This window comes from Diadema antillarum, unplaced genomic scaffold (assembly GCF_040938485.1).
Source record: "Diadema antillarum isolate AM-2024a unplaced genomic scaffold, OU_Dant_1.0 seq00001765_RagTag, whole genome shotgun sequence".
Taxonomy (NCBI): domain Eukaryota; kingdom Metazoa; phylum Echinodermata; class Echinoidea; order Diadematoida; family Diadematidae; genus Diadema; species Diadema antillarum.
This window is the reverse complement of record NW_027272446.1, coordinates 146,165-172,674: the sequence shown is the minus strand read 5'-3', so window position 1 is coordinate 172,674 and position 26,510 is coordinate 146,165. Positions and strand designations below refer to the sequence as shown.

The 26,510-nt window shown below is 36.4% G+C and overlaps 1 protein-coding gene across 1 annotated transcript in view; it reads right to left on the bottom strand.

The window, feature by feature from the left end:
• The window catches only part of LOC139712152 (serine/threonine-protein kinase 10-like), a 57,499-nt gene extending 33,772 nt beyond the window's left edge, over window positions 1-23,727 (bottom strand). Inside the window, exons 1-3 of the mRNA XM_071623987.1 lie at window positions 22,746-23,727; window positions 3,314-3,478; window positions 2,519-2,717 (exon numbers count right to left, since the gene is read on the bottom strand). Coding sequence (XP_071480088.1) covers window positions 2,519-2,717; window positions 3,314-3,478; window positions 22,746-22,895 — 514 coding nt within the window. The 5' untranslated portion in view covers window positions 22,896-23,727. The remainder of the gene's footprint in view (window positions 1-2,518; window positions 2,718-3,313; window positions 3,479-22,745) is intronic.
• Between the last annotated feature and the right edge of the window lie 2,783 nt (window positions 23,728-26,510).

Below are 26,510 nucleotides of genomic sequence, written 5' to 3'. Positions count from 1 at the left end.
TAGGTTTAGTTTGATGTGAGGATTAGGATTAGGATTAGGATTAGGATTAGGGTTATGTTTGTGGGCAGAATTTATTTGGCTTTGTTTGCAGATATTTCATGGAAGCAATTGTTGCAGGAGCAGATGTCAAGGAACCTTAAAATATCAATAGTACATTAAATTTGAAAATATTCAAAAGACAAAAATGTCACAACTATCATATTGTGATTTTGCATTTACATACATTTGGCAATCTACTTCAGTGAGAATAAACATAATTATTATGAGCATTGAAGATGCACAAAAGCCTTGAATAGGCAGAGAATCCTGCTCATTTTCTACTACACTATTTCTCATTTTACACCAATGAGCACTAATGTATCTACAGAGATTCATGCTGTCAGTCTTTTCAGAATGGCTGTCTCCATTGTGGAGTACACTTTTGACTGGTCCATAGTTCTCCTTTAACTTTTTTTCTATGAATTCTAAAAGCACATGCTCCTTGTAAAAACAACAAAACAACAAAAAAAACATTTTTAAAAAATCTTTGTGATTGCTACAGATTTCTTTTACTATGAATACAAACTTGTGCTATACCTTTAACAACATGTGTAACCTCTTTTCCTATCGTTTCCTGATCTTTCTTCATTTACCCCATACCTAATTGGCTCTTGTGCAATTATTGGCAACATACAACCTTCATTTGTTCTGACAATTTGTTCACATTCACACAGTCTTACCAAACTTGGCCTGTCTGAATGATATAATGAGTTTGATTCCTCTTAAACTGATCATGACTGTGTTAGGTTTCGTTTGACATTCTTTTAGACTTTCCTTTCTTCAGAGGATTATATCAAACACATATCTTTTGTCTTTAATGATCGTTTCAAGGTTTGACATCACTGCAGACAATGCTGCACACTGGCACTGGTCCGACGGTCCCTGACCAGTGAAACTCACTCTCAGACCAGTAAAAAAAGGAAAAGCAGGGTACCTACTGGTTCAACAGACAGGTCGGACCAGTACAAAAAATGGGTTAGTGTGCAGCCATGCTGTAGAACACATCTCTTTCTTCAACTTCTATCATCTGGCATACATTAACACTAACACACGGACTCTAGACACACCCATCTTTGGAATGCGTGGCAGAATGTCCCACCTATCTGGTAAGAACAGCTAGATAAGAATTTGGTCCAATAAAAAAATGCCACTTCATATATTAGCACTCAATACATTACGAGCTGTCACTATTTTGTTGGCTCTTAGTGTTGATAAACTGTCACAGAGCGACTTAAGTTAAGGTTTCCAGGAAGTTGTCAATCATATCATCAATGTTTGCTTATCTGCCCGTTTCCTCTTTGTTGAATTGGAACTAAATGCTCTGATACAGAGCTGAAAACAGGAAAACCCCTTTTAAACCCACAACAAACACTACTGCAATATATTCCCTAATCAATTGCAGCATAAAAGTACAAGGACAACTTTATGTCCCATATAACATACAGAATAAATTTGCAGGCTTCTTCATAAAACCACTTATCTGCCAGTTGAAACTGTCAAGAAATCAAACTTATAACAACTAACACAATATCAAAACCATACCACTGAGTAATTGTGTGATTAAATGAATGAGTGAATGATGTATAAAGTGAGGTACTGTAAAACCAGTAAAATTCACAGCATGAAGCTTTTGCCAATCGCCACTGGTATTCAATGCATTGTGTAAGCAAACACTCTTGCCTGCACTTTACATGGTACTTTTGCGATTCTTGGCTCCTTGCAGAATTCATGAAAGTTTCATACAATTACAAGGGAAAATTTCTGGTTTTACATTATAGACATTTACTAAAGAGGAAAAAGAAGAGAGAAAGCTGAAACTAAAGAGGTTAATACAAAGTATAAATTCCAAGTAAGTTTAAATAAAGAATGAATGAGTGCATGAAAAAATACATGTATGACAAAATAAATGAGTGAATACTGTCAGAGCAGATGAGTAAATGAATAAAATCAAATATGAATTGATTGAATGTGCTAAAAAACTTACTGACTGAATTAATTAATGACTGAATAAGTCAGTGAAAGACCAAATGACTGAAAGAATGATTGAATGAATAAACCGATGAAACTGAGTGAATGATTGAATGAGTGAAAGACTAAGTGACTGACAGACTGAATGAATGAATGAATGATTGAATGAGCGAGTGAAAGACTGAGTGTTGACAGACAGTATGAGTAAATGAATGATTAATTGAATGAGTGAAAGACTGAGTGACTGACAGACTGAATGAATGAATGATTGAATGAGCGAGTGAAAGACTGAGTGCTGACAGACAGTATGAGTAAATGAATGATTAATTGAATGAGTGAAAGACTGAGTGACTGACAGACTGAATGAATGAATGATTGCATGAGTGAGTGAAAGACTTAATGACTGACAGACTGAATGATTCACTGCATGAATGAGTGAAAGAATGAGTGACTGACAGACTGAAGGAATGAGTTAATGAAAGATGGAGAGATGGATTGAATGAATACTTACCAAGCTTGACATCCCCTGCCATAGTGAGGAGAATGTTACCAGCCTTCAGATCTCTATGGATGATGTGATGTTCATGGAGGTAGACTAAAGCTTCTAATGTTTGTTTGCAGACCACCTTGATTTGAGGCTCAGTCAGCGGCTTCTCAAGCTCCAAGATAATGTCATCCAAGGCTCCACCATCACAGAATTCTATCAGCATCTGAAATGGACCCCAAAATAGAGACATGTTTAGGTTGGGTTCTCTCTTTTAACACATTCACATATCACATAGTGTCAATCTTTACCGAAAAATCTACCCCCTTTCCCCCCCCCCCCCAAAAAAAAAAGAAGAAAAGAACAAAACTCATGAAATCTAAGAAATTGCTCATAACTTCCATCAATATATGAAATATTACAAAAAAGAATAAAGAAAAGTCAAACTGAATTGATTAATTAATTAAATGAGGAGACAAAAATGATCAACTCTGGTTAACCACACCAACAAGTTTTAGTGCTCGGCAAAATATTCAAAAATTAAATTACTGCTTGATCTGAGTTTAAGGTAGATGTCACACCTTGGGATAGGCAAATCAAAGTTCAATAGTTTCGAGAATATCTGTTTCTGAATAATTCATCATCATGCCCAATTTTTAATTTGACTGTATATTAAAGATATCAATGCATCATTATGAATTATACGCTGCAGCAGTTGGAAGCCATATATATGTCAATTATATGGTACATGTATACATTGTACAGCAAGATATATTTCATGTTTTATGCCAGCACCCATGTGAGACTAAAACGTTAGCTTACCCATAACGTTCCTTGATGTAAAAATGTCTCTTCTAGAGCTATGATATTAGGATGACTGCATTCCGTCAGGATGTCAATCTCTACTCGGAAGTCGTTGAGGTCGTCTGTGTCTTTGATTTCAATGAGTTTTGCAGCAACAAGGTTTCCATTAGTCCTGCTTCTTGCCTGAAATAGAGAGACAAAATAAAGCACAAAAGAAGAACTTACAGATTATTGCATTCAAACAAATTTTACATATCTCAATGAACACAAGCATACAGTCATCACACACTCAGTTCAAACTCAGCATATTGACAGAAATATGACAGAAATCACATTTGTTTAACATTTCTCATCACTGTCAGAATGCTTCATTTCCCACCTGGTTTTCTTTGAAAACAAACTGCAAAAAGTCATATCAGTGCTATTGCTGAATTCACAAACTTGATGGTAGAATTAAGAGGATTCCGTAAGAACTAGACAACAACATCAGTAATGCACATAAGACCATCTAGCCCTCTCCTCATTCAGAATGTAATATCTTTACATTGATTTCAAATATTTGGGGCTAATACATCGTACTTAAAAATACATAACACTCAATTGCTGGAGATACAATGTTCATTACCTGGTATAAATACTATAATATGTCATGCCCTTTTCTCATCTTTTAAAATCTTTGTTAGAATTCTAACATCATTGTCTAACTTGAACATTGTATCCATGCAATGTAAAATGCACAAGTTCCAGGTAGAGCTAAAGATCACATGTCCGTTTGTGAAATCGTAATGCCTCTTGCACCCTTCAGGTGTGAGGCGTATATTAAAGCACGTGGAGCTTCTTCTACCAAATTTTTGAGATTTCATATATTCTAGTATCTTGAATATTTGATGCCAATTGTATCCAATAAACATAGATAATGATAAATGTATTCAATGAATTGTGTGTATGGTATTTTAAACCCCTTGTACATGCTTTGTCACACATCCAATTTGGGGGGCCTAAGTAATACAAGCTGCATTTTCAATTCCCAATGCAATGATATCTTGTTTTTCATGTCATACAGTGGTTCGAATCTCTACTTTGTATTACCTTTCATTGCTCAAAAAGCGTGTTTTAACTATCATTTATACTGTATGTCATGAAAAACAAAATGCCATTGTATTGTAATAATCATTATAATTCAGTTATATTTGTTTCTCTGTTTGTGAACATAAAGAGGAAGTAAATCCATTTCAATTAATAAATCAATCTGAAACACAAATAAACTATTTAAAGACAACCGGTTTTGATGTCATAATATTACAACACTCCTAGCAGCTACATTGTATACATAGGCATTTTAGAATTCAATTCAATTCAATTCAATATCATCATTCCCTTCTTGCACAGAATGGGCAATGTGTAATGTGTAAAGAAAAAAAAAAGTGTAGTCAGCGATAATCCTGTGTTGTGTAAGTTACGAAAAGGGAACTATTGAAGAAAATTTTCTGCAGTGCACATCCTACATTCAATGCACCAGTTTCCCATACAGGAACTTCACACATCAAAACCACCTGAGCGATCACACAACACAGCCTGACTCTAGGCCATGTTATCTTCACAATGTATTCTCCTTTAGATATTGTAAGCTGGATATATGTTCAGATTGGACACAGATGTCAAAGGCTAACAATGTGCGCAAAAGCATGTAAATGTACATACTGGACCATGGATAAGACAGCATAACTTTGTACGATATGATTACAAATTTAATTTACTGATTGCTCTAAAGACACTCCTCCCCTCCCCCCCCCCCCCAAAAAAAAAAAAATAATAATAATAATTATAAATAAATGAATGCATATAACTTGTTGGTGATTCTTCAACTTGAAAGATTTTAAACTAATATAGTTTTAAAGCTACTTTTATTACACACATCAAACCCCTAATCAAATCCTCTAATCAAATCCATCAATCAACAGAAACTGTCAACTTTTTTTTCCCGGCTGTTCCATAACCTTTGTCTAACCACACAGAACAGACATGCTGGTTTCTCATCATGGTATTGAAATTTCCTCTCAAGCTAAGTATATCTCACAAAAAAAAAAAAAAATTATCATCATCATCAACATAATTGAAAACAATACACACATGACTTCACATGGAAATCATTTGAATCCAACAACAACCTGTCCCTTTCAGAAAATATTTTATCAGACTCGATCTAGTACATAATTCAGCAGCACTTCGGTAAATTTACATTGAATATCAAGGAACGTTGTGTACAAAATATAGCTTGAGATGCGCCAGGTCCCATTATTAATGAATCGGTACTAACCCACATTCCAACTAGCCCAAGGCAACAAAAACTTTGCTGGAGAAGTAGGATGTTAGGACACTTGCCCATTCAACACAATGATTGAATACTTGCTCAACAAACCATATCAACAAGTGCAGAAAATACATAACATCTTGTATTTCTTGATAGTCTTCCCCCATCTCTAACTCATTGAGGATGAGTCCCAAGTATACAAATGTACTTGGGCAGGTGTCTATGGGAAATGCGTGTTCTACCTTGTAGCAAAATCAGTCCGTCCTCAACAGATTATCTAACACTGCCCATACTTCCTCCTAGTCGTACACATGAGATAGCATGGAATATGCTGCTGCAAATGGTTTAGTTCAGAAAAGTGCATTAAACTCCCACAGTTCAAATTGAATGTTACTGAATGTCATCTCTAGCGAAGGATAATTGAGTGTGTCCATCCATGCAGGTAACAATAGGTAGACAGTTTGTATACTCATAGCATCATGGGCTTGATAATCTGTGAATAACAAGTTGTATTTAAACTTGGAACTCAAAGAAGTTGTGACCCTGTGGATTTATATCACTTCACATTGTTTCATGTAAAAATATGATCTGATCTACATATCAAATTTTATGATTTACCTGATACAAATCTTAATTAAACATCTAAGTCTTGCTTCAATAAAAGACAATACTAAAAGTTATTCTTTCATACTGGGTGTGTACTCACAATATGACTGAACACACTCTCATATTTGTTTCAAAAATTAAGATAAAATAAAACAAGATGTTAATTGCTAACTTATATCAGACTTTCCTTGTAGTTTATGAGGTATTCATCAAAGTTGGAACACAATTCACCTATGGTGCAGCTGTCCATTGCAAGGCAGAGAAATCAAAGCCAACCAAATTCTAGTAATTTTAAGTGCTTTGTTTCAACACTCTGCCATACACAGTGTGTTTGAACAAGGTGTGAAATCAATTTTGATGTTGACATTTAGGGTGTATCTCCCAAGGCAGTGCCCCCATCAGCGAATGCATTATAAAATATCACACCATATTGTGCACATCAAAACATCTGCACAAATGTACAAATGCTTTATGCTCTGCATTAGTAATTATTTTCTACTAAACATCTGTGCAATCAATTTCACTCACAGAAACGTGATCTCACTTAATCTATGCTTTTTTCCAGCCTATATGCTGTTATGGGTATAAATGTATAATGCTAATCCAAATACTGTAAAAGTGGATATTTTTGCATTACTAATTTTTTGCACTCCACCTAGTAAGAAGAGGTTCACATGCTTTTAATTCCATGGAATCTAGACATTATCTACTGGAACATATGGCAAGCAAAAATATTTGCATGCTTTTATTTCCGCACTAATTTCTGGTTGCGCGAAACATGCGAAAATTTCAACACTGCAAAAATTTCCACTTTTATAGTACTTCATCTGCAATAAAATGGAGGGGGATACACAGTAAGATTCTTTTTTTTTCTTAAAAAGCATTCTCAGGCTACATGTGTAGGTTTATCAATGACCCCGTTTACAGTGCGAGGCTTGGCCACGGCCTAGCCCACCTTCATTTCAGTGTAAACGCGCAAAAGGCCAAATGCGAGGCCAAAATTGGCCTCGCATTTGGCCTCGCTCTGGAGATGGTCTCGGCCGTGGCCGAGCCGGGCCTTTTCTCAGTGTAAACGCAAACTGGGCCAAATGTGCGGCCAATTTTAGTCTGGCTTCCAAACCCTCTGCCTGTATCTTTCGCTATTCAGGATATTAACCCCCTCAACGTCGAAAACTAGTATAGTTTAAGGTGGTTTTGTCCTGCAAAGGATTTTTTCCTTCAGCAAAGGCCTTTGCCCGAACGGCGACTTTGTCGCCACGGAATTCAGTTGGCAAATGGTCTGAAAACCAGACAATAACAAAATTCGTTTGCTTACAAGCAGAGTGCCACTACGACAAAATATTGAAAGGTTCGAATCAAAAGCGCGGCCGAGCCCTGCAGTGTAAACGGACAAAATTGCGGGGCTCGGCCTCGCAATTGAGGCTGGGCTCAGCCGCGGCTTGGCCGCGGCTCGTCCCAGCCCCGCACTGTAAACGGGGTCTAAGTCTTTCATTCTGTTACTGTGTGTGATCATAAATGGTGAGCGAAATAGTTTTTCAGTACTTTCAAAATACAATATTTAGACTTTTACAGAATTCCTACCCATGTATAACGAAATTGACAGCTAAAAAAAAAGAAATAAAAATGGTAATACAAATTTGGCAGAGTGTCTTTGCCTCTTACAATTCTAAGAATTGTGCAATTCTAAGAATTGTCAAGAATTGTCATCTTTATCTACTAGATATTGATGCTGAATGAAATGTTTATTATGGTAGCATACAGCATTCTTATAAATAGGAGCAAGTCAGAAGGGGGTTTACTTTTGAGGGAGCTTTGTACATGCATGTGTGTGTGTGTGTGTGTGTGTGTGTGTGTATGTGTGCGTAAATGAGTGCTGATGTGTATATGTGTGGCTCAATGAATGCTACTACTGACTGTACTTGATAAATTACATGGAGTCACAGGAGAAATTTGATTATGGAATGTAACATGAGGGCTGACTGTACAGAAAGACAAAACCCACATTGATACACTTGACTTTTAAAAAGCTTAAAGTAATTTAGCCCTCACGCGACATTCAATAATCAAATTTCTCCACTGACTCCATGCAGTTTATCAAGTTTATAAATGTTCATCCGATGAGTACTGTGCAGCCCCACACTATCCTCTCTGTGAGAAATCAATACAGTGACAGCGAGACATTCACTTCAATACTTCCTCATGTACTAAGGACTGCTTCATTGCATGTGTGGAGCAGTGAACAGTTTGACGTCAGGAATAGCTCATGGTACCAATATAGGTAGGTATGCTCATGGTACCAATAAGGGCATCCTCTTGGTATCAATAAAGGCCCCTCAGGGTACCTGTAAAGGCATCCCCATAGCACTGGTGATGGCGCCCTCACGGCACCAATAGTGGCATCCTCATGGCACCAACAGTGGTATCCTCGTGGAACCAGTAGTGGCATCCTTGTGGTACCAATAAAAGCCCCCCTTGTGGTTTCTGTAAAGGCATCCTCATGGTACCAAGGGTGGTATCCTCATGGAACCAGTGGTGGCATCCTCATGGTATCAATAGCAACACCCTCTTGGTACCAATTAAGGCATCTTCATCAAACTGAGAGTGATGAAACACCCATTTCCCAAAACACAAAATATTTAATACTATCAAGGAAATTCCATGACAATTCCCTTTCAGTCTTTGCCAAGAAGGGTGGAGCCAACACAACTGACAGTCTCTCTTTTGCAATGGCTTCAGATGCACATCTCAATGGATACAGAAAGAGTATCATTCCAATTTATTACTAAGAACAGCTGACAATGGACAGATATTTTGTGGTGTTACAGTGTACATGACTATGTGTGTGTAGAATATGTCTATTTTGATGCACATAAAGATGGAGCCACATATTTTATGGCAACTTATACACAAAATAATCACATGCAGAACAAACAAGACTGTCTTATTAAGAGCTCTCAGTGTGTCTGATAACTGGACATTTTATGACTGCATGGGAAATATCTGGTAGCACACTGTAAATATGAAATTTTTGCACAAATAATATTTCCTGCAAGGCAGAGTACAATTAATATTCTGTGTTTTCAATAACATGGAATATATCTAAAATAGTACACTTTATATCAAGAAACTATCTAATTACGTGGTACTTCAATTTTTTGTGCTAGTTTCATGTTGTGTGAAATGCATGAAAATTTGCACACTGCAAACATTTCTTCTTTACAATTGGTGTACAGATAGCAACTGTTTTAATGTATTCACTCATGAGCTGCTACATTTACACAATATCACTCCCAGAAGATGGATGAAAAAAAAAATATGATGTAATCACAGTAAACACACCTCACACTGGTACCTACTGGTAGGGCTGATATGAAGGCCAAGAATGTCTGCATGTGGCCAGACTTTCTTGCAGACAATTCTAACAAATGATACTACATAAAGCATTGCACTTTTTAAAATTTGTGGAGGACCACAAAGCACATGAATGGGATTGATGTCTACACACGTCAATTCAGCATACCTGTATGTGGCTTGGGCAAGAATAAAACAAAACAGACACTCATGAAAGATCACTCTAGTACAACTTTTTTGTCTTATATTTGCCTAGAATAACTAAGAAGACATCAAAAATTTAGCCTACATCCACAGAAATCTTACAAAGAAGAAATCACCTTGCTAAATAGAATTACAAGAGCGATTTACATCCAGCTTCAAGCAAAATCTGAAATTAGCTTCAGTGCCTGATCACTGAGGTCAGCTGATTATTCATGGTGGTTTGAAGGAATTCAATGCATAGACCACCGAAAATAAATCTGCTCTCCCAACATGTATTTATATGATATGTAATAACAATACATCTCCTTGTGCATGGATCTAAACACACCATTCAGCTATTACCTCTATACACACAGGTCCTTTGCATTGAATACTACACACTCTGTTACACACACACACACACACACACACACACACATACATGCACAGAGTACCCTTTCCACCCATCTGAATGGGACATACACACCACATTGGCCAGCCCACTAAATAAACCAACTGTGGAGCTGCTCCCTGCTGACTCACTGTATTTAGGCGGAGCAGTGGCCCTCATGCAGCATAGCTTTTCATATCACTGCCTACTCACTGAACAGATTTCTGCCTCCCTAATGGTATTTTATAAACCACAATATGGAGAACCATGAAGATGGAGACTGACTGAAATAATATCAACATGACTGTATCAAAATGGTATTTCATTCATGTTTGTATACTGGTCTACTCCATGAAATCTTATGGAAACTCGAGAAGGTCATTCCACTTAAAGGGATAGTACAGTATTGGTGGAGATGAGAATTAGGCTTTTAACTTTTTGCGAGATACCTAGAAAACACTTATGAAATAGTACAGAGCATACCATTTTAAGAGGAATTCAAAGTTTATTTGGTGAAAATCGGGTTTGGAATGACTGAAACATCCAAAAACAAAGTAAAACAAAGTGATCGTAATAAAGTGTGGGTCCCACACTTATTAGAATTGCTCTGTTTTTGATATCTCAGCCATTTCAAAACCGATTTTCATCAAATAAACATTGAATTCCTCATGGAATTACATGCCCTTTCATAATTCATAAGAGGTTTCTCATTATCTCACCAAAAATGTTAGAAACCTGACATTAGATCTTAACCAAAACTATACGAAAACTCCCTTCATGCATACGTTTCCAGTTTCTGTGATACTTGTCTTCCTAGCTAATCTAATATTAAATAATACAAAAACATAAGCTAGAATCTCACTTCAAAAACTTCTGCAAAAGACACACTAACAAATAACAATTAATGCTAAAGTAATTCTATAAACCTGTGAAAGATTAGCAAATCTCCTATTGCATATTGGCAAGGTAAAATATCATTATCCAATAAAAGTGCTCCTATCCTGATATAAACATGATTATCAAAAACTAATTATATAAAAAAAAAAACATCTTACATGATGACAGACGTCATTCACAAATCTTTTTTTTAAGGTCACTACAACATACAATGTGGGGCGTTTTTTGTAGCTCTTGGGAAAAAATGAAAAGAAATAAAAAACATAACAACAAGTTTGTCACAAAGTTATCAGAATGCACTCAAGGATACTCTGTACTTTGAAAATGGTTTGCTTTGAAATAAAATAATAAATAGAATATGAATGAAAATTACAAAATTCAGAGTTACAAAGAAAAGGAACAAATCTCTTGAGGAAATAAAAAATGTAAACAGACTACATTTTTATGAAACCAAAGCTCATCTGAATGTCTTGTTTGGATATTTACAAACCTTGGTTTTGTAAATTACCTGTATCACTGCAAACTTATGGCCAGTTTGGTACTGTGCCTAATACTGACTTGGTAGCATGGTTGCTTAGCAACACCAAATACTGTACATGTACCACCTCTGGGGGACAAAAATGGGGGGGGGGGAGGGGGGACTGGTTGAGGCTTCTGTCTGCAATAACTGGATTAGGATTGGTTACGGGCGGAGCCCTTCTTGATTGTTTGTTAGAGGCTTTTCATCCAATAGCAATCTGATTCTTGCTAGAACTAAAACAAAATCTTAAAGGACAAGTCCACCTTCATATACATAAGGATTGAGAGAATGCAGCAATATCAGTAGAACACATCGGTGAAAGTTTGAGGAAAATTGGACAATCCGTTCAAAAGTTACGAAATTTTTAAGTATCTGCGCAGTCACTGCTGGAAGAGAAGACTACTACAGTGTATGATGTCACATGCGTACAACTATATAAGGAAAATAAAAAGAGAATTTCACAAAACTTTACTTTTAGAATAAAGTGCACATTTCTTCGACTTGCTACTGACGTATTTTAAGGGTAATATCATTTCCCCTGCCTTCTGAAAGAGAGAAGTCGACTGTTCTTTTGTTATGCGAGAAAAATGGAAATATGTTAAATTTTCTTTATTCTTTCTTTATATCGTTGTACTCATCTGACATCACAAGCTATAGTAGTCTTTTCATCCAGCCGTGACTGAGCAGAAACTTCAAAAATTCATAACTTTTGAACGGATTGTCCGATTTTGCTCAAACTCTCACTGATGTGTTCTATTAATATCGCTGCATTCACTAAACCCACATGTCTATGAAGGTGAACTTGTCCTTTAATGTCTCCTCGTTCACACGCCAGTCATGACTCATACACCAAAATCTGTAAAATCTATTTCGTCAATATTTCAGAATGATGACAACTTGAATTCTCAAATCTCTGCCATAAACTGCACCATTTCCACTGACACCCTCATCTACAAGTACACGTAGTAAGTACTAAGAACAGAAATTACTACAAAAGTCAACATTTACAGTACATGTCAGACATAAAAATCATGGCAACAGTCAATACACTGTACCTGTAATCTTATTTTGACATGCTGATGTACATGCATAACACCCTAGGGAAAGATATACTTCACTAAAAGTTCAATATCTACATGTACGTAGAAGCTCACATGTATACAAAATGCAATTCTTCACAGTATAAATCAATACTTGGAAATACTCATCAACTTTCACAAGATATAACCTATTAAGTTCAAATTTGCATGGTGAATATTTCTAATTATTTAGAAAGACATGTGAGACAGCCCTACAGGTCCACAGGCCAACTAACATTAAAAAAAACCCACGAAATCTAAAACTTATTGCTTCTGCTCATGAACCTCATGAATCTCACAAACAATGGACTGCATTATCATAAGACTTAACAGCTTTGTGCTGCCCACCTACTGTAGATACTGTACACATGAAATGAAAACTAGACTTGATGTAATCTGATAGGCAATGTGCTACAAAGAGGCAATCAAGCCATTTCCCTTCCCTATTGTCATTTCTACAAATAATGCAGGCAGAGTTTCCTACCACTCTACGCATCGGCAATCTCAATCTTCCTTCAACAGTCATAATGGATCCACTAAAAGCTGCCCATGTACTGTAAAACACAATATAATGTATTCCCTGCATGAAAATTTCGCGAATTGGAGCCGACAACCTTTCTCGCTGCATGAAATTTTCGCGAATTGCCACTGGAGTCCAAAGCATATTATGCAGGCAAGAACTTTCGCATGCATATTAATTTCGCGAATGTTGGCGCTCGCGAAATTTGTGAAATTAAAATGCACGCAAACATTCCTTGTTTTACAGTATACATTGTACATCTCAGTTTTAATGAGGGTATTAAGTACAGGAACACAGTAGATACCGGTACCTACATTTTTGTACATTGTACGTTTAACTGGCCCTTTTACATTCAAGCACAGACTTTACTTTATTAAAAAACAAACAAACATGAAACTCCGATAATCAACTGCATACAGAGAGTGCCATTGTCAATCAATCACAATACTGTGACCCCCTTGGCACGATCTTGCGACATGAAGCCAGTTTAATTTCCGATCTATCACAAGGGAAGCTTGTCCTTGATGAACAACTTCCTGATGTCATTCATTAGGCAGACACACACCACTCAGACAGACCTGTGGTAATCAACACAAGAAGCTGTAAACATCCTGAATCACATCCACAGAGGAGCATTTTACAGCTGCTTCGTACTACTGTACAATGAGGAATGTTCGCGTGCATTTTAATTTCACAAATTTTGGCTTGCAAAATATGCGAAATTAAAATGCACATGGCAGTTCTTGTCTACATTATACGCATTGAATGTTAGAGGCAACTCGTGAAAATTTCATGCCGCAAAAAAGGCTGTCGGCTCAAATTCGCGAAAATTTCATGCCGCGAAAATATCGTGTTTTACAGTTAAGATCAGTGGTACGAGTAGTACCAGACCAGGAATCATGATAATCTCACAATAGTCCCACTGATACACTCTAAATTCCTTAGATTGAAATAAATTGTAGTCAGGGACCAATCCAAACATTGGATTGAAGTCTTTTTTTTTCAGACCGATTTTTGCAACAGGATGCAAAAACTGTTAACTGTGTTGGATGCAAAATAGTGTAAATACTCTTGTGATATGCATCATGATGCAAATATCGGTCCACTTTGATTTTTCTTGGAAACTCACAAAATATAACTTGCCCTGTGTGGCGTGTGTGAATGGCACACATATCATCAGATATATACATGTATAACCTAAATATAAACTGTATATTGGGTATTATTCCCCTGTAAGTTTTTAATGGCTGTCAGCTGAGAGCAATTGCAGCATAATTAGCATCCTTGGATTCACAACAAATCTGAATACAATCCCACAGGACCTTACGTGTACTACTGTTTTTGTTTTTTTTTAGTATTCCATTATCTGCAAATATCACACAAGCACGGTAGGGAACCCCTCTCTTGTCCACCATATACACAGTATGTCAAAACTCCTGTTTTATGTATTCACAAGGCAGTCTTACTATGAGCAGTTATATGTACAAAATGAAGTACTTTGAACAAGCACACTAATTTGTTTTCTGAAAGCACTCTGGCACTTCATAGGTATTCACTTTGTGTGTTACTTCTCATTGCTTTTATACAATGGCAATTCCAAAGTCCATAGCACAAGGTACATGGTAGTTTCATCCCAGTTTACATTGTATTTGAGTTCATACACAGGGTTGTACCCAGTGTCAGTACTCGCTGACTGAAAGAGAAAGACATTTGCTCTACGAACAAGGAAATAAAATGACAGGGAACCATTCAAACATACTCATACGTGCATACATGCAGTAACAAGTTCTGTAGATGGTTTTTAAAAACTGTCTTTAAACTTGCAGTCTCTGATGAGAGGGGTATGTAAGGGACAACTAAATTATGACAAAATATGTACAATAGAGGATGTCACTGTACATCAGTGAACTTTATCCTGCTCCACCCATCAAAAAATATAGTAGTAATGACAATGTATGTATACACACGTCACACACACACACACACACACACACACACACACACCTACACACACACCCACACACACACACAAATAATATGTACATGTACCAGGTAAATGCACATTTATCTGTAGCTTGAAAATATGCACAATTGTTGTATGATGGAATAGGCATATATTTAATTCTGATATTTTTCCCTTGACTTTATACCAGGATTTGAAGTAAAGACTAGTAGCCTATCAAGCTAAGCATTGTATATCCTTTGTTTACACTGTATGTCTTCTTTCCTTGGACATAATTCACGGAATCTCTCATCTCCAGCTAAGCAAACTGACAGTGGACACATTTTTTTTTTTCTACAGCATCTGGCATAAATACTTGAGTACATCTACAAACATGGATGTATGTAGTACATGTATGTAAAATAAGAGATAGAGCACTCTTCATGTACTCTCCCTTCAGCTGTTCTTAGAATGCAAGCAAAGAGCATACTGGTGGAACAGTTATCTTTTAAACAGTTAACAATTTATATGAGGATTTGTTTCTTTGAGGTTACTTCCTGTTGATCTGTGGATTTCTTATGACACTAAATCTGCAAAAACTACAAAAATCAAACACTAAAGCTATCATCTTTATGCTGAATAATATAAACATAAAGAGGAAGAAGAGTTAGCATCCATCCATCTATTTGTAATTTGATACACGTACATTTCATTTCTTTAGCAGTTTATCATGAAGGCCTTACAGACACTGTATACACTATATGCATACAATGAACATGTGTATTGACTATTGTTGGTCTCTTTTTTAGAAAGAAAAAGGACTAAGGACTTATACCTGATATAACAAATTATTGCATTAGAATTAACTGATAACAGCAAACAAGTGCAATAAAGTAGATATACTGTAAATGACAACTGATATTCAACTTTACAACAGGACTGTTCTCTTCAAATGATTAGATTATTTCTAACAAACTAACACTCACTTCAATATGTTGGTTAATTTTTGCTGAAAGAGACCAAATTTGGTCTGATCGCAGACAGAAATATTGGGCAAGGAATTGTGTTCTCAATATTGGATGAGTCCATCAAGTACAAGTACTACATATGTAGATTTGGGTATTAATGTGTGTGGGTGTGTTTAAAGTTTTAAATTATAAAAAAAAATCATGTATATAAAAAGTTCCCTATGGCAATGAAAAAATCATAAACATATTGCATAAACCTTTTATCAAATGCAATATACACTGTCAATTAGTACAGCTTATACACATCAATTTTGTATTTCGGAGGCACTTACAGACTGATACTGTACAGCTAATGAGGTGCTGTACAATATAATGTAGCAAGGAGGTAAGTTGCATCCTTTTCGTGTAGTAAGAATTCTCACATGTAGGCCTACCAAGATACACAATTTATTGCACAGTAAACAAAGGGCCACGTTATAATAAATATTTCGCCCAGTTTCAGAGTTTACCCCTGGTGTATTTAAAGAGTCCAGATCTGTTTCCAGAAGGTCAATAATGTCCAATACTGGACATTACACACACACACACACACACACACACACACACACACACACTGTGAGCTTATCACCAAGCCATGCAAACACTGTGAGCCATTAGGCACAGCAATGAGAGCAAGCTGTAAATCCCCTGTCCCTGTACTAGCTAGTACTTATCACAGTCCAAGTATTACTGATACAGGAGGAATGGTACCAAACAATAGCACCATTGTCAAAAGTTTCACAGGGTTCACGCTTCATCAAAGAGGCCACATAATTGTGAAAAAGTTCACATGTAGTGCAGTCACTCAGAAAATGGGTAGAAACTAATCATAAAATCACTATTGCTTTCAAAGTATGGTACCTGTGATGCCAAAGGAACTGAGAATAAAAGGAACCTACAACATGTATTTTTGAATAAAGTGTATCAAAACATTAGCCATATGAATATTTTGAACTCCATTATGTAAAATACAGCAAGACAAGGTATACACTGCCCATGCAGTGAGATTCTTCAAACTTTCTTTTCTGAATCAATCATTCCATGCCAGCTCAGAGCTCAATGTCTGACGTTTCTCTACCGAACACAAATGTTTCAAAATACAACATCTACACGTAAAATGTCACCTCAATCAAAATTTGCCCTGGTACAGTCAGCAACATGACACAAAATGGCCTACATTCTCAAGGAAGTTTCAGTAATTAATTTTTGAGCAGTAGCAGAGTCAGACCACTAGCTGGCTTGATGATGATAATCCTGTACTACAGTACTACCGTACCTTTTAAGTAAAATTTGCATTGTATTCTGCACAGCTATTGATGGGAATATTATAAATCGTTATTATTCATCATTACACCTGGTAGCCGTGGCTTTAGTTTAACATCACTGCAGTGATAATATTTTTGATGATGATGATGATGATGATAATAATAACTATAATAATAAGAATATCAACAAATCCAAAACAGGCAAAATGTATCCATTCCACCTTCAGAAACACATGTGCTGTGATGTAAATAGAATCCTACTGGTGATTGGATACACTGTACATTGTAGGCCTACATAGTACAAGCATACAGTACCATGCGGGTAATGTGAGGCCTTGAGACAAAGTAGTTAAATACCAATCATTAGTGGAGGCAAGGTATCTGATTCCTGTTAAATGTGCTATACACCATCAAACACCACTACATGCATACAGGCCATTACAGCAGGCCAACTGTGATGTGACCATCTCTTGATTAATTCAAATTTATCACACTAACAAACAAATCGAGGACTAAAAAAACAGCACTGAACATGAGCGCTGGCATGCATTGTATCGTATCGATCACTTGTAGCATTGCGTCATATCGAACACTTCCTATTAAAGTCTTGGTTATGTGATTACAATGCTGTGCTTGTTCAAGATAAAGCAATTAAACAGCAAAGTACAGTCAACTGGGAAGCCTTGTCCTTCCCATGCCATCACTCCTCTACATGCAACTTTCATATTACTCTGTTAAAGACTGGTCCTGCCAACAGCATGATTGAGCCAATTCACTTCTTAAAGGGACTGTACAGTACTGGTTGAGGTGAGGATTCAGCTTGTAACGTTTTGCGAGATGAATCTGTATTTAGAAACCACTCTGTGAAATGTTTAAGAGCATACAATTCTAAAGGGAATCAAAAGTTTATTTTATGAAAATAGGTTTTGAAATGACTGATATATACAAGGTATAAAAACAGAGGGATCCTAATAAAAGTTGTGGCCTGTCAATTTTATCAGGATAGCTTCTTTGGATATCTCAGCCATTTCAAGACCAATTTTCATCAAATAAACATTGAATCCTTCTTGAAATTACATGCTCTTTCATATTTCATCAGAGGTTTCTCATTATCTCACCAAAAAATGTTATAAACCTAATGTTAGGTCTCGACCAAAACTATACAATCCCTTTAATTTAAAGACCTAGTGTCGTAGAATGGGAAAGAAAGAGAGCCCAACTGAGTTTATCTTCACTCCCTGCCTACCAGGGTATATTTGAGAACTATGACTAGTGTAGGCCTGCTCGAATAGAACTGCGTGTAAGCTTATATGTGCATCAAAGGGTACTTAACTCCCGTCAAGTTTCTTCAAATGTGTAGTTTTACAGAGATCAGTGACAACAATTGTGCACAATTTGTTTATACAGGGTTTCTCCAATATAATAAAAATTAGGCTAACAATTTGTTACAAGGATTCTTGAATCATATAATCCACATTAGGCCATCTTTCCCATTGCATGGGAGCCCCACACTTACCAAGTACATAAACATGTGACAATATGTAGAGTACAATGTATGTTTTTTTGGGGGGTTTTTTGCTGCAACTTTACACATTAGTTATTTCAGGAGGACATACGTGAGCTTTTTAAGGAGACTGTATCTCCCTATTTTCGTTTTGTTGCTATTAAAGCAGTATACGTTAGATAACAGAGCACAAGGGGAAATGAGATGACATCATCATCATATTCCAAGATACAAAGATGTGGCATCAATATGATATGCTTGCAACCTTTTCGAGTTTATAACACTATGTAATGGTACACCTCTACTCTACACAAGTGGATTACAACCTGCATGGCATGCCATTAAGAACTGCATAATGAAATTGAATACTTAGGTACAGGTACATGTACAGGCACATGTGTAGTTGTATGATACATCTTTGTTTTAATTTTACTTTGTCTAAAGTCTGTTCCTCAGCGACTTTTTCCTACAATATATTCACTCGCTTGAATGTCTTTCACAACTTCTTCACTATCAAAGACTCTTATTTCTATCAAAGAGGATAGTTCAAAAGTGATATACAGTACACTGCTGTACAGTACATCCATTTTGCAAGCATTGTAAAATTTTGTAAGGTTGAAGAATAATGTATCTCAACATCATGTATGAAATCTTATGGTAATACATATCAGAGTTTAAAAAAAGTAAATAAAATAAAACTACACCCATGTCACTCAAAACTATGCTCCCCATTTGTACCCAGAATAACAATTGGAATCTTTTTCGGGGTCCGAATAAATTCACTAGAAATATTTAGTATTGTTTCCCCCTCCATCATAAAGAAGTTTCCAGCTGAGGACAGGTCTGATTACCTACCTAGCTACCAGCTACCAGCTCATGAAATGAATCTAATTTTTAGGGTTGCAAAAGGGACACATGAGCTTTAATTCTTCGAAGGGGGAAAAAAAAAACTCAAGCCATTTTTGCAAATTTGTATAATTATATTCATTCAGTGACACAAAAAGTTCTTAATGAAAATACAAGACTTGAAAAAAAATGACCAAAAAAGGTTAAATACAAAATGTATCTACTTAAAGTGTGTTATAACAGACCTACATTGTACTCTTACTGTATAAAAAGAGCGAATGCTACTCTGTATACGTTATACTTACACAGTGTAAACTCTTGTGTAGATTTTGCACAAAGACATTGCAACACATATTGACCATAATAACTTATTTGTATGTCTGTGTCTCACACACTCCATGCCTGTTCTTCAAAAACAACATACAATGTGCATGGTACATGTACGTATAATACACCACTCAATGAGTTAAAAGTTAATGCCAGGCAAGGATTTTATGTTTGCTACAGAGTACACTGTACTCCATTCATTAACATTATATCACAACAATTTCCTTCTAAAAAAATCCCCGACTCCATACGAGGACCTTTGGGCAATCTCTTGCCTGGTTGATGCTCTGTAATGATCCACAACCCTACGCGACCAATGCAACACAGAGCAATATATCACTGGCTCCTGTATGCACCAAGTCATACATGAGTGTGGCCAATGCTGTTCTATGATCAATGCTGTGGACTGGATAATTTGAATGCGAAAGCATTGAGCACACGCATGTTATAAAAAAGCAGATGAAAGTTGAAAATTTTGTAAACACCATTAACAATTTCTTGGTTTACTCTCAACAGAAATCCAAGCCATGTTATACTTTAATGTATTTTTTATTTCATCAGTATTAGTTTTTAAACAAAAACAAAACAAAAACAAAAACCCAACAGATTAACAAATGGAAGATCTGTTATGACATGCAATGTATGTTGTATCAATTGTTTACCTTTTATCCATTACAAGATCACATTTGTCTTCATGCACAAATTTGTAGGTTTGGATTCTGATCTTATCAGTTTACATACAGTACATTACATAACGTGTACAAAGTACAATGATTAGAATTTACATTTGAAGCAAAGAATTTCAGTTATATCTCAAATTACAGTAATTGGGATCTGTTTACCATGTTGTTGTTCTTGGGGGGTTTTTTAAGATAAGACTATTAAATGAATGAGGTTGGAGTTTGTTTTTTCATGGGCCAAGGTATAGCAAACTATTTCCCTTTACTTGATTTACTTGCAATTGTAAATTTGTAAATTCCAATGACTTCAACTGCTGCCTTCAAGAACTTCTTGAATTCCACATCTCGCAGCTTCCTAACACCCAAGTTTCACATGTAACACTGCACCCATAAATAGTTTTCCTAACAGCTTATCAGTATAGAATTAAATTAAATCTTAACTTATTAGAAAACTCTTTTTGTTTTTATTTTTGTTCTTTTCTTTTTTCTAGTCATTCATCTCTGACCAAGACTTTAACTAATTTTTTCTACAAATTACAGCATCTTCTCCATGGCAAAATCATTTTCATGTCTGCAGATATTGGAGTTCACCTAAATCTAAAACACTTTCAGGAGGGCAAATTTTGCATTATGAAATAACACTTACTGTGTTTACTGGGTACTGGCATTTCTAAGCGCATTAATACAGGAAAAAAAAAAACCACAATCGTATGTACAGCAAAAATGTAGTGTTACATAACAAACAAAAACAAAACAAAAAATTATACTATTATATCTATATACTTGTATATTTGTATACTTGTATGGTCTTTTAGCTGAAACACTGAATGCCTTGGTTCGACAACACTCTTTGCCTACTTTTGTAACTCCAGCTGTTTTTAAATAAAAGATTAGTCCGTCACTCCTCACACACACAAAAAAGCAGCTTGTATGAATAACATGAATGTGTCTTTACCATCCAGCCACATGCGTGTGGTTGTAGCCATAGCTCGAGTTGGTGGATATACTGTAGCCACACTCGTTTATCCGTAGACACGGAGACATCGTGCCGTATGGGAATCTGAGATCAACGCACCTGGTACCATGCAATGTATGATACATCACATACCACACCACCACCTCGCAAAACTAAAGCAATGAAAATAACCTAATCTTACCTTCCAATTTTTTAACAACTTTATTTTCCTACAGTCTGTATACCATTCTCATCATGTCTGTTTTATAAGATGGATTTAAAATCAATTAGCAAAGTTATAACTGATTGGGGGACTTCCAATTGATTTTAGGGTCAACTGCAACCCTACAATCGAGACTTCAGCTGATGTATGTAGCTTTCGCAGCACAGCCACTCTGTAGCCTGTCCATCAACACAGGTCACAACCACTGATCTTTATGGAAATAGAGATCAGTGGTCATAACACATTAACTCAAACATGAGCATGGTAATATCGCAACTACCGAATCGCAGAGTGTGCATGAACCGCATACTTGAGCTGTGTACAAGTATGTACATGTACCATACAGGGTACACAAAGTAGCATTGTCATCAAGCACCTGCTGCACCACGGGTGTTGCAGTGGAATGTGCCCCCATAGCTGGCTAACTGCTAGCTGTCAATTGTGGAATCAGAATGCACCAAACCCCCGAGTCCTTTGGTTGGATCTTCTTTGAGAGAAATTGCTGTTAAAACAGATGAGCATTTGTGACGAGACAAAAAAAAGGACAAAAAGCAAGCACAAAAGATGAAAATGAATTTAAAACTAACAAAAATAAAGATCAAGCAGTCTAGAATTTAGAACGAAAAAAAAAAAATGGTTTAGTATTTTCATCGTGGCACATTGCATTGCACTCACATGTGGCTGTATCCAACGACTTGGGCCATGGTCACATGTCCAACCACTGGATGGTATTCTTAAAGACTTATCATACGATATGTGACTGTATACTATACACTGTAAAAAAACAAAAAACAAAAAACACTCAACAACAATTACCGGTACCTTACTTAACCTTGTCCTTACCTTGTAAACTTTTCCAAAGGCACCATCTCCAATTTCCGCTAGTTTTTCATAGTGATCATTGGGGTCTCTGTCACGTATTATGTTCAGAAATTTGTCCTCTTTCTTCTTCCGTAAAAAGAACTTCCTCACACTTGATGCAAAGCTCGACATCTTGCCGTCTTTCCTGATACAATTTTGGCACAGATCACAAAGTTAAGTTCGACTGGCTGAATCGTCCTCAGAATCATAAATGAAAGAGTTAACAAGAGTTTAGAACAGGCATTGGTGATTCTTCCATTCGCAATTCAAAAAGCTTTAAGGACAAACGTTTCAAATTTAGTATCATTACGAGATATTAAATCTCGCTCTTGAGTCTATTCCTTTTTTCAGTAACTGTTGTTACTGCTTTCATCGTGTCAATGGACATCGCAACTAACTAAAATGTCTCCCAGAACAGAAACTCTGCTGACTGAATTAAACTTGCATGATGCAGTAAAAACAACTGAAACAATTCACTTTAGAGGCTCACATACAGATGGATGTAGCAATGTATACATTCAAATCCAAAAATATTGCAATTCCACAAAGAGGGCAAGAGACCGTAGAGTTTGTAGTTGAAGCTTTCATGTCATCATGAGCATGAGCCTGCATGCATCGCCGACACCCACCCACAGCACAGTGGCACAGCGAGTCTCGGGCCGGGCTCCTCACTCAAAACGGTCGGACTGGGCCGGTCTTACGCCCAGAAGGGGCACATAGTCCACGTACGTACGCAGCCAGGTAATCTCGTTGCCTGCTACACGGCGAAAGAATTATTATCGGTTTTACCTTTCTGAATTATATCCAAAACGTGATAGTAGGGCAATCAAGCTGATGATTCGAGGTGATGTGACACCATTCTGCGATTACATTTAAATAGACAACATGTCGCCCTTCCGGAATTGTAAATAAAGCTGGTATCACTCTTACTCAGTGTTCATTTTGCGAGGGATCCACCGCCTATCTGCACTGCGCCATATTGAACATACGCCTCAAATGGTCTAGAATTGGTTCAAGACTTTCTGTTAATTGACATAAAGCTCGAAGCACTCATAACTGGTGATTACCATTGTTTGGGGCTAAATGCATTCATAACATACTTTGAAAGTGGGCGTAAAGCGGGGCGTAAAATTAAACCAAGCTAAATTCATGTTCCCTTCACACTTACTTCCACTGTTTAGGTGAATGTGTAGACACATCCCCCCCCCCACCCCACCCTCAAAAAGTAGATGGGGCCTACTCGTAAATCAATAGAATAAATTAAACAAGGAATGGATGGATGAATGAATTAATGAATTAATAAATAAAATGAATGAATATGATTTATTTGTTCATTAATTTCTTTTATTCATTTATCTATTTATTTAATGAATCAATAAATGAAATTTATTGCCTAAAATCAGGCTCAAAATTCAATCCATCAATAAACACCATCATGATTAATTCATATCTATTATTATAATAGTAAATGTCAGCAAAATGAAGCACATGGGTTATTACTTTGTAAGGAAGAAAAGATTGATTGATGAAAAAAGAAGACCAATGTTCTGGACTATGACCAATAGCCAAAGCGGAGAAGATACTAACACAACTGTTAACACGTTTGTCGACTTGTGTCACTTGTGTCAGACATGTGCATTACACTAAATGCTTTTCTCTGAAATATGTATAATCTTTTTTGAGAGTGACAGATCCTTAATTTTTAATGGATTGTACATTACAAGAAAGCAAGGCAAGTTCAATATTGATATTGTTGTGACAAAAATAAGGTAACTATTTCAAAAGCACGTGTAAAACTACTTTTGTTTTTTTGTCCACCAAAAGCGGAAGTGCAAGACATGGACACGATCTTGTGATGAGTGAAATCAGGAAACATATAGCGATCCCCTCAAAAATATCTCAGACTTGCAGGCAGACCAGCACAATGCATGCATTGGCTAAACTTTTAGTTGCATGAGTAACTCAAGAGGTCGCTCTCTCATTTTCAGTAAGAAGTAGATGAAATAAAAAACGGTGCGTGTCATCGATTTGCGCCGTGCATTATATTGTTGCTCAACTGTCTACCATAATACGGATACTTGATTTGCGGATTTTATACAAATTTCTGAACTGTAAAGAACATCACAGACCTTCCAAGCCTCACGTATTAGGCATGAGGCTCATGCTTCAGTGGTCCTTCTCATACTCACATGCCGCCGTAGTGAGATGCTTTTTCTCACGCCTCACAATCCCCGCTTTAAAACAAAACAAAACTAAAACTAAAATACTAAAACTTTTAATTTAAACAGGCATTTCCAGTCACCAAAAGAAAAAGGTCACATTTTGAGACAAAATAGGTCCCTATCTGTTTTGTTATTGTTGGGTATTTTTTTAAACCACAATAAGCCACATGTTTAGTATGCACCAGATCACACAATTATTTATAGCTTGAAACTTCTAAAGCTCCTTACCGTGAAAGGAGGGACACCTTTCCATCCCTCAGTCATCTCATTCCCTTGGATAAGGCTGATGCGCCGCAAGTCTCACGCCCACCTGCTCTCTGAGAACCAGCAATAGTTTTCATACAGCATCAGATTATTCATATTGGTTTGGAAATGTTTTGGCTTATATTTAACTACACCGTCTCTAATCACAAATGAAAACATTCGTTCCTTTTCAGGATAGATGATCAATGTCATGGTAAGGTGCTCAGTTTAGACATCTTCTGCAGGGGCGGATCCAGGAATTCCTTGAAGGGGGGGCGCAAACAGTATTTGAAGAGTTTGTTCGCAAAAACCGATAAGTCCATTTTTGAAGATTTTGAAGTACGGTCTCTGTCATAAAGTACAAAATAATACCTTTTAAATGATATATTGGTCACTACATATAAAGGTATATTTTTGAAGTTATGCTCAAAATAAGCAAAAATTTTCTTATTATTCTCTTTATTTTTCTTGACCTTTAATCGCAAATATCTCCATTTGGCAAATATGGACTTATCGGTTTTTGCGAACAAACTCTTCATTTCTTGTTATATTTCCGGGTTTCATCTCATTTTTTCTTTTTATTTCTTTTGTTTTAACGACAAATAGAGGGCGTGCGTGCCCGGTGCGCCCCCCTCTGGATCCGCCACTAGCTGGTGGGAATGTCTCTTCCCACCTCCCCGAGATGTGCATCATCCGTGTATCTCCTTTTTATATCTGAATTAAATGTTTACAAGAATGATAGCATTCTGTACATAGCCTATATCTTTTGTAAACTTACCGTCTAAGTTTTCTTTCTCCATGGAGACAGTGTGCGTTTTTCTTCATTTTCTTCTTATTCAATAAATCTACCATCAAGGAATGGTATCATTCCTAGGGTATAAGCACTGTGTCATTATTTTTTGTGTCTTTATCACAATAATATGTACACTGGAGAGCTCCAGTCTTTGGCCTTTTTGCAATATGTTATGAATAAACTGAAATCTAACTGAATTGAAATACAAATAAATGAGCTAAAGCCAATTTGGAATGCTACTACTAAGATTATCTAGAGGAAAGAAAAATCAAAGCTTGCATTTTCCATCTCTCACAAAAAGTTTATTTTATCTATTTATTTTGTATTATTATTATATTTTTTTTTATTTATTTATTTATTTTTTTTTGGGGGGGGGGGGGGTTCTTAACTTCATAATTTTGCTGTTGAAATTTTACATTTACATTTTCAAAATCCAAGCCAAACCTCTTACTGCTGTTGGCTACAAAAAAAAAAAAAAAAAAATCAGTT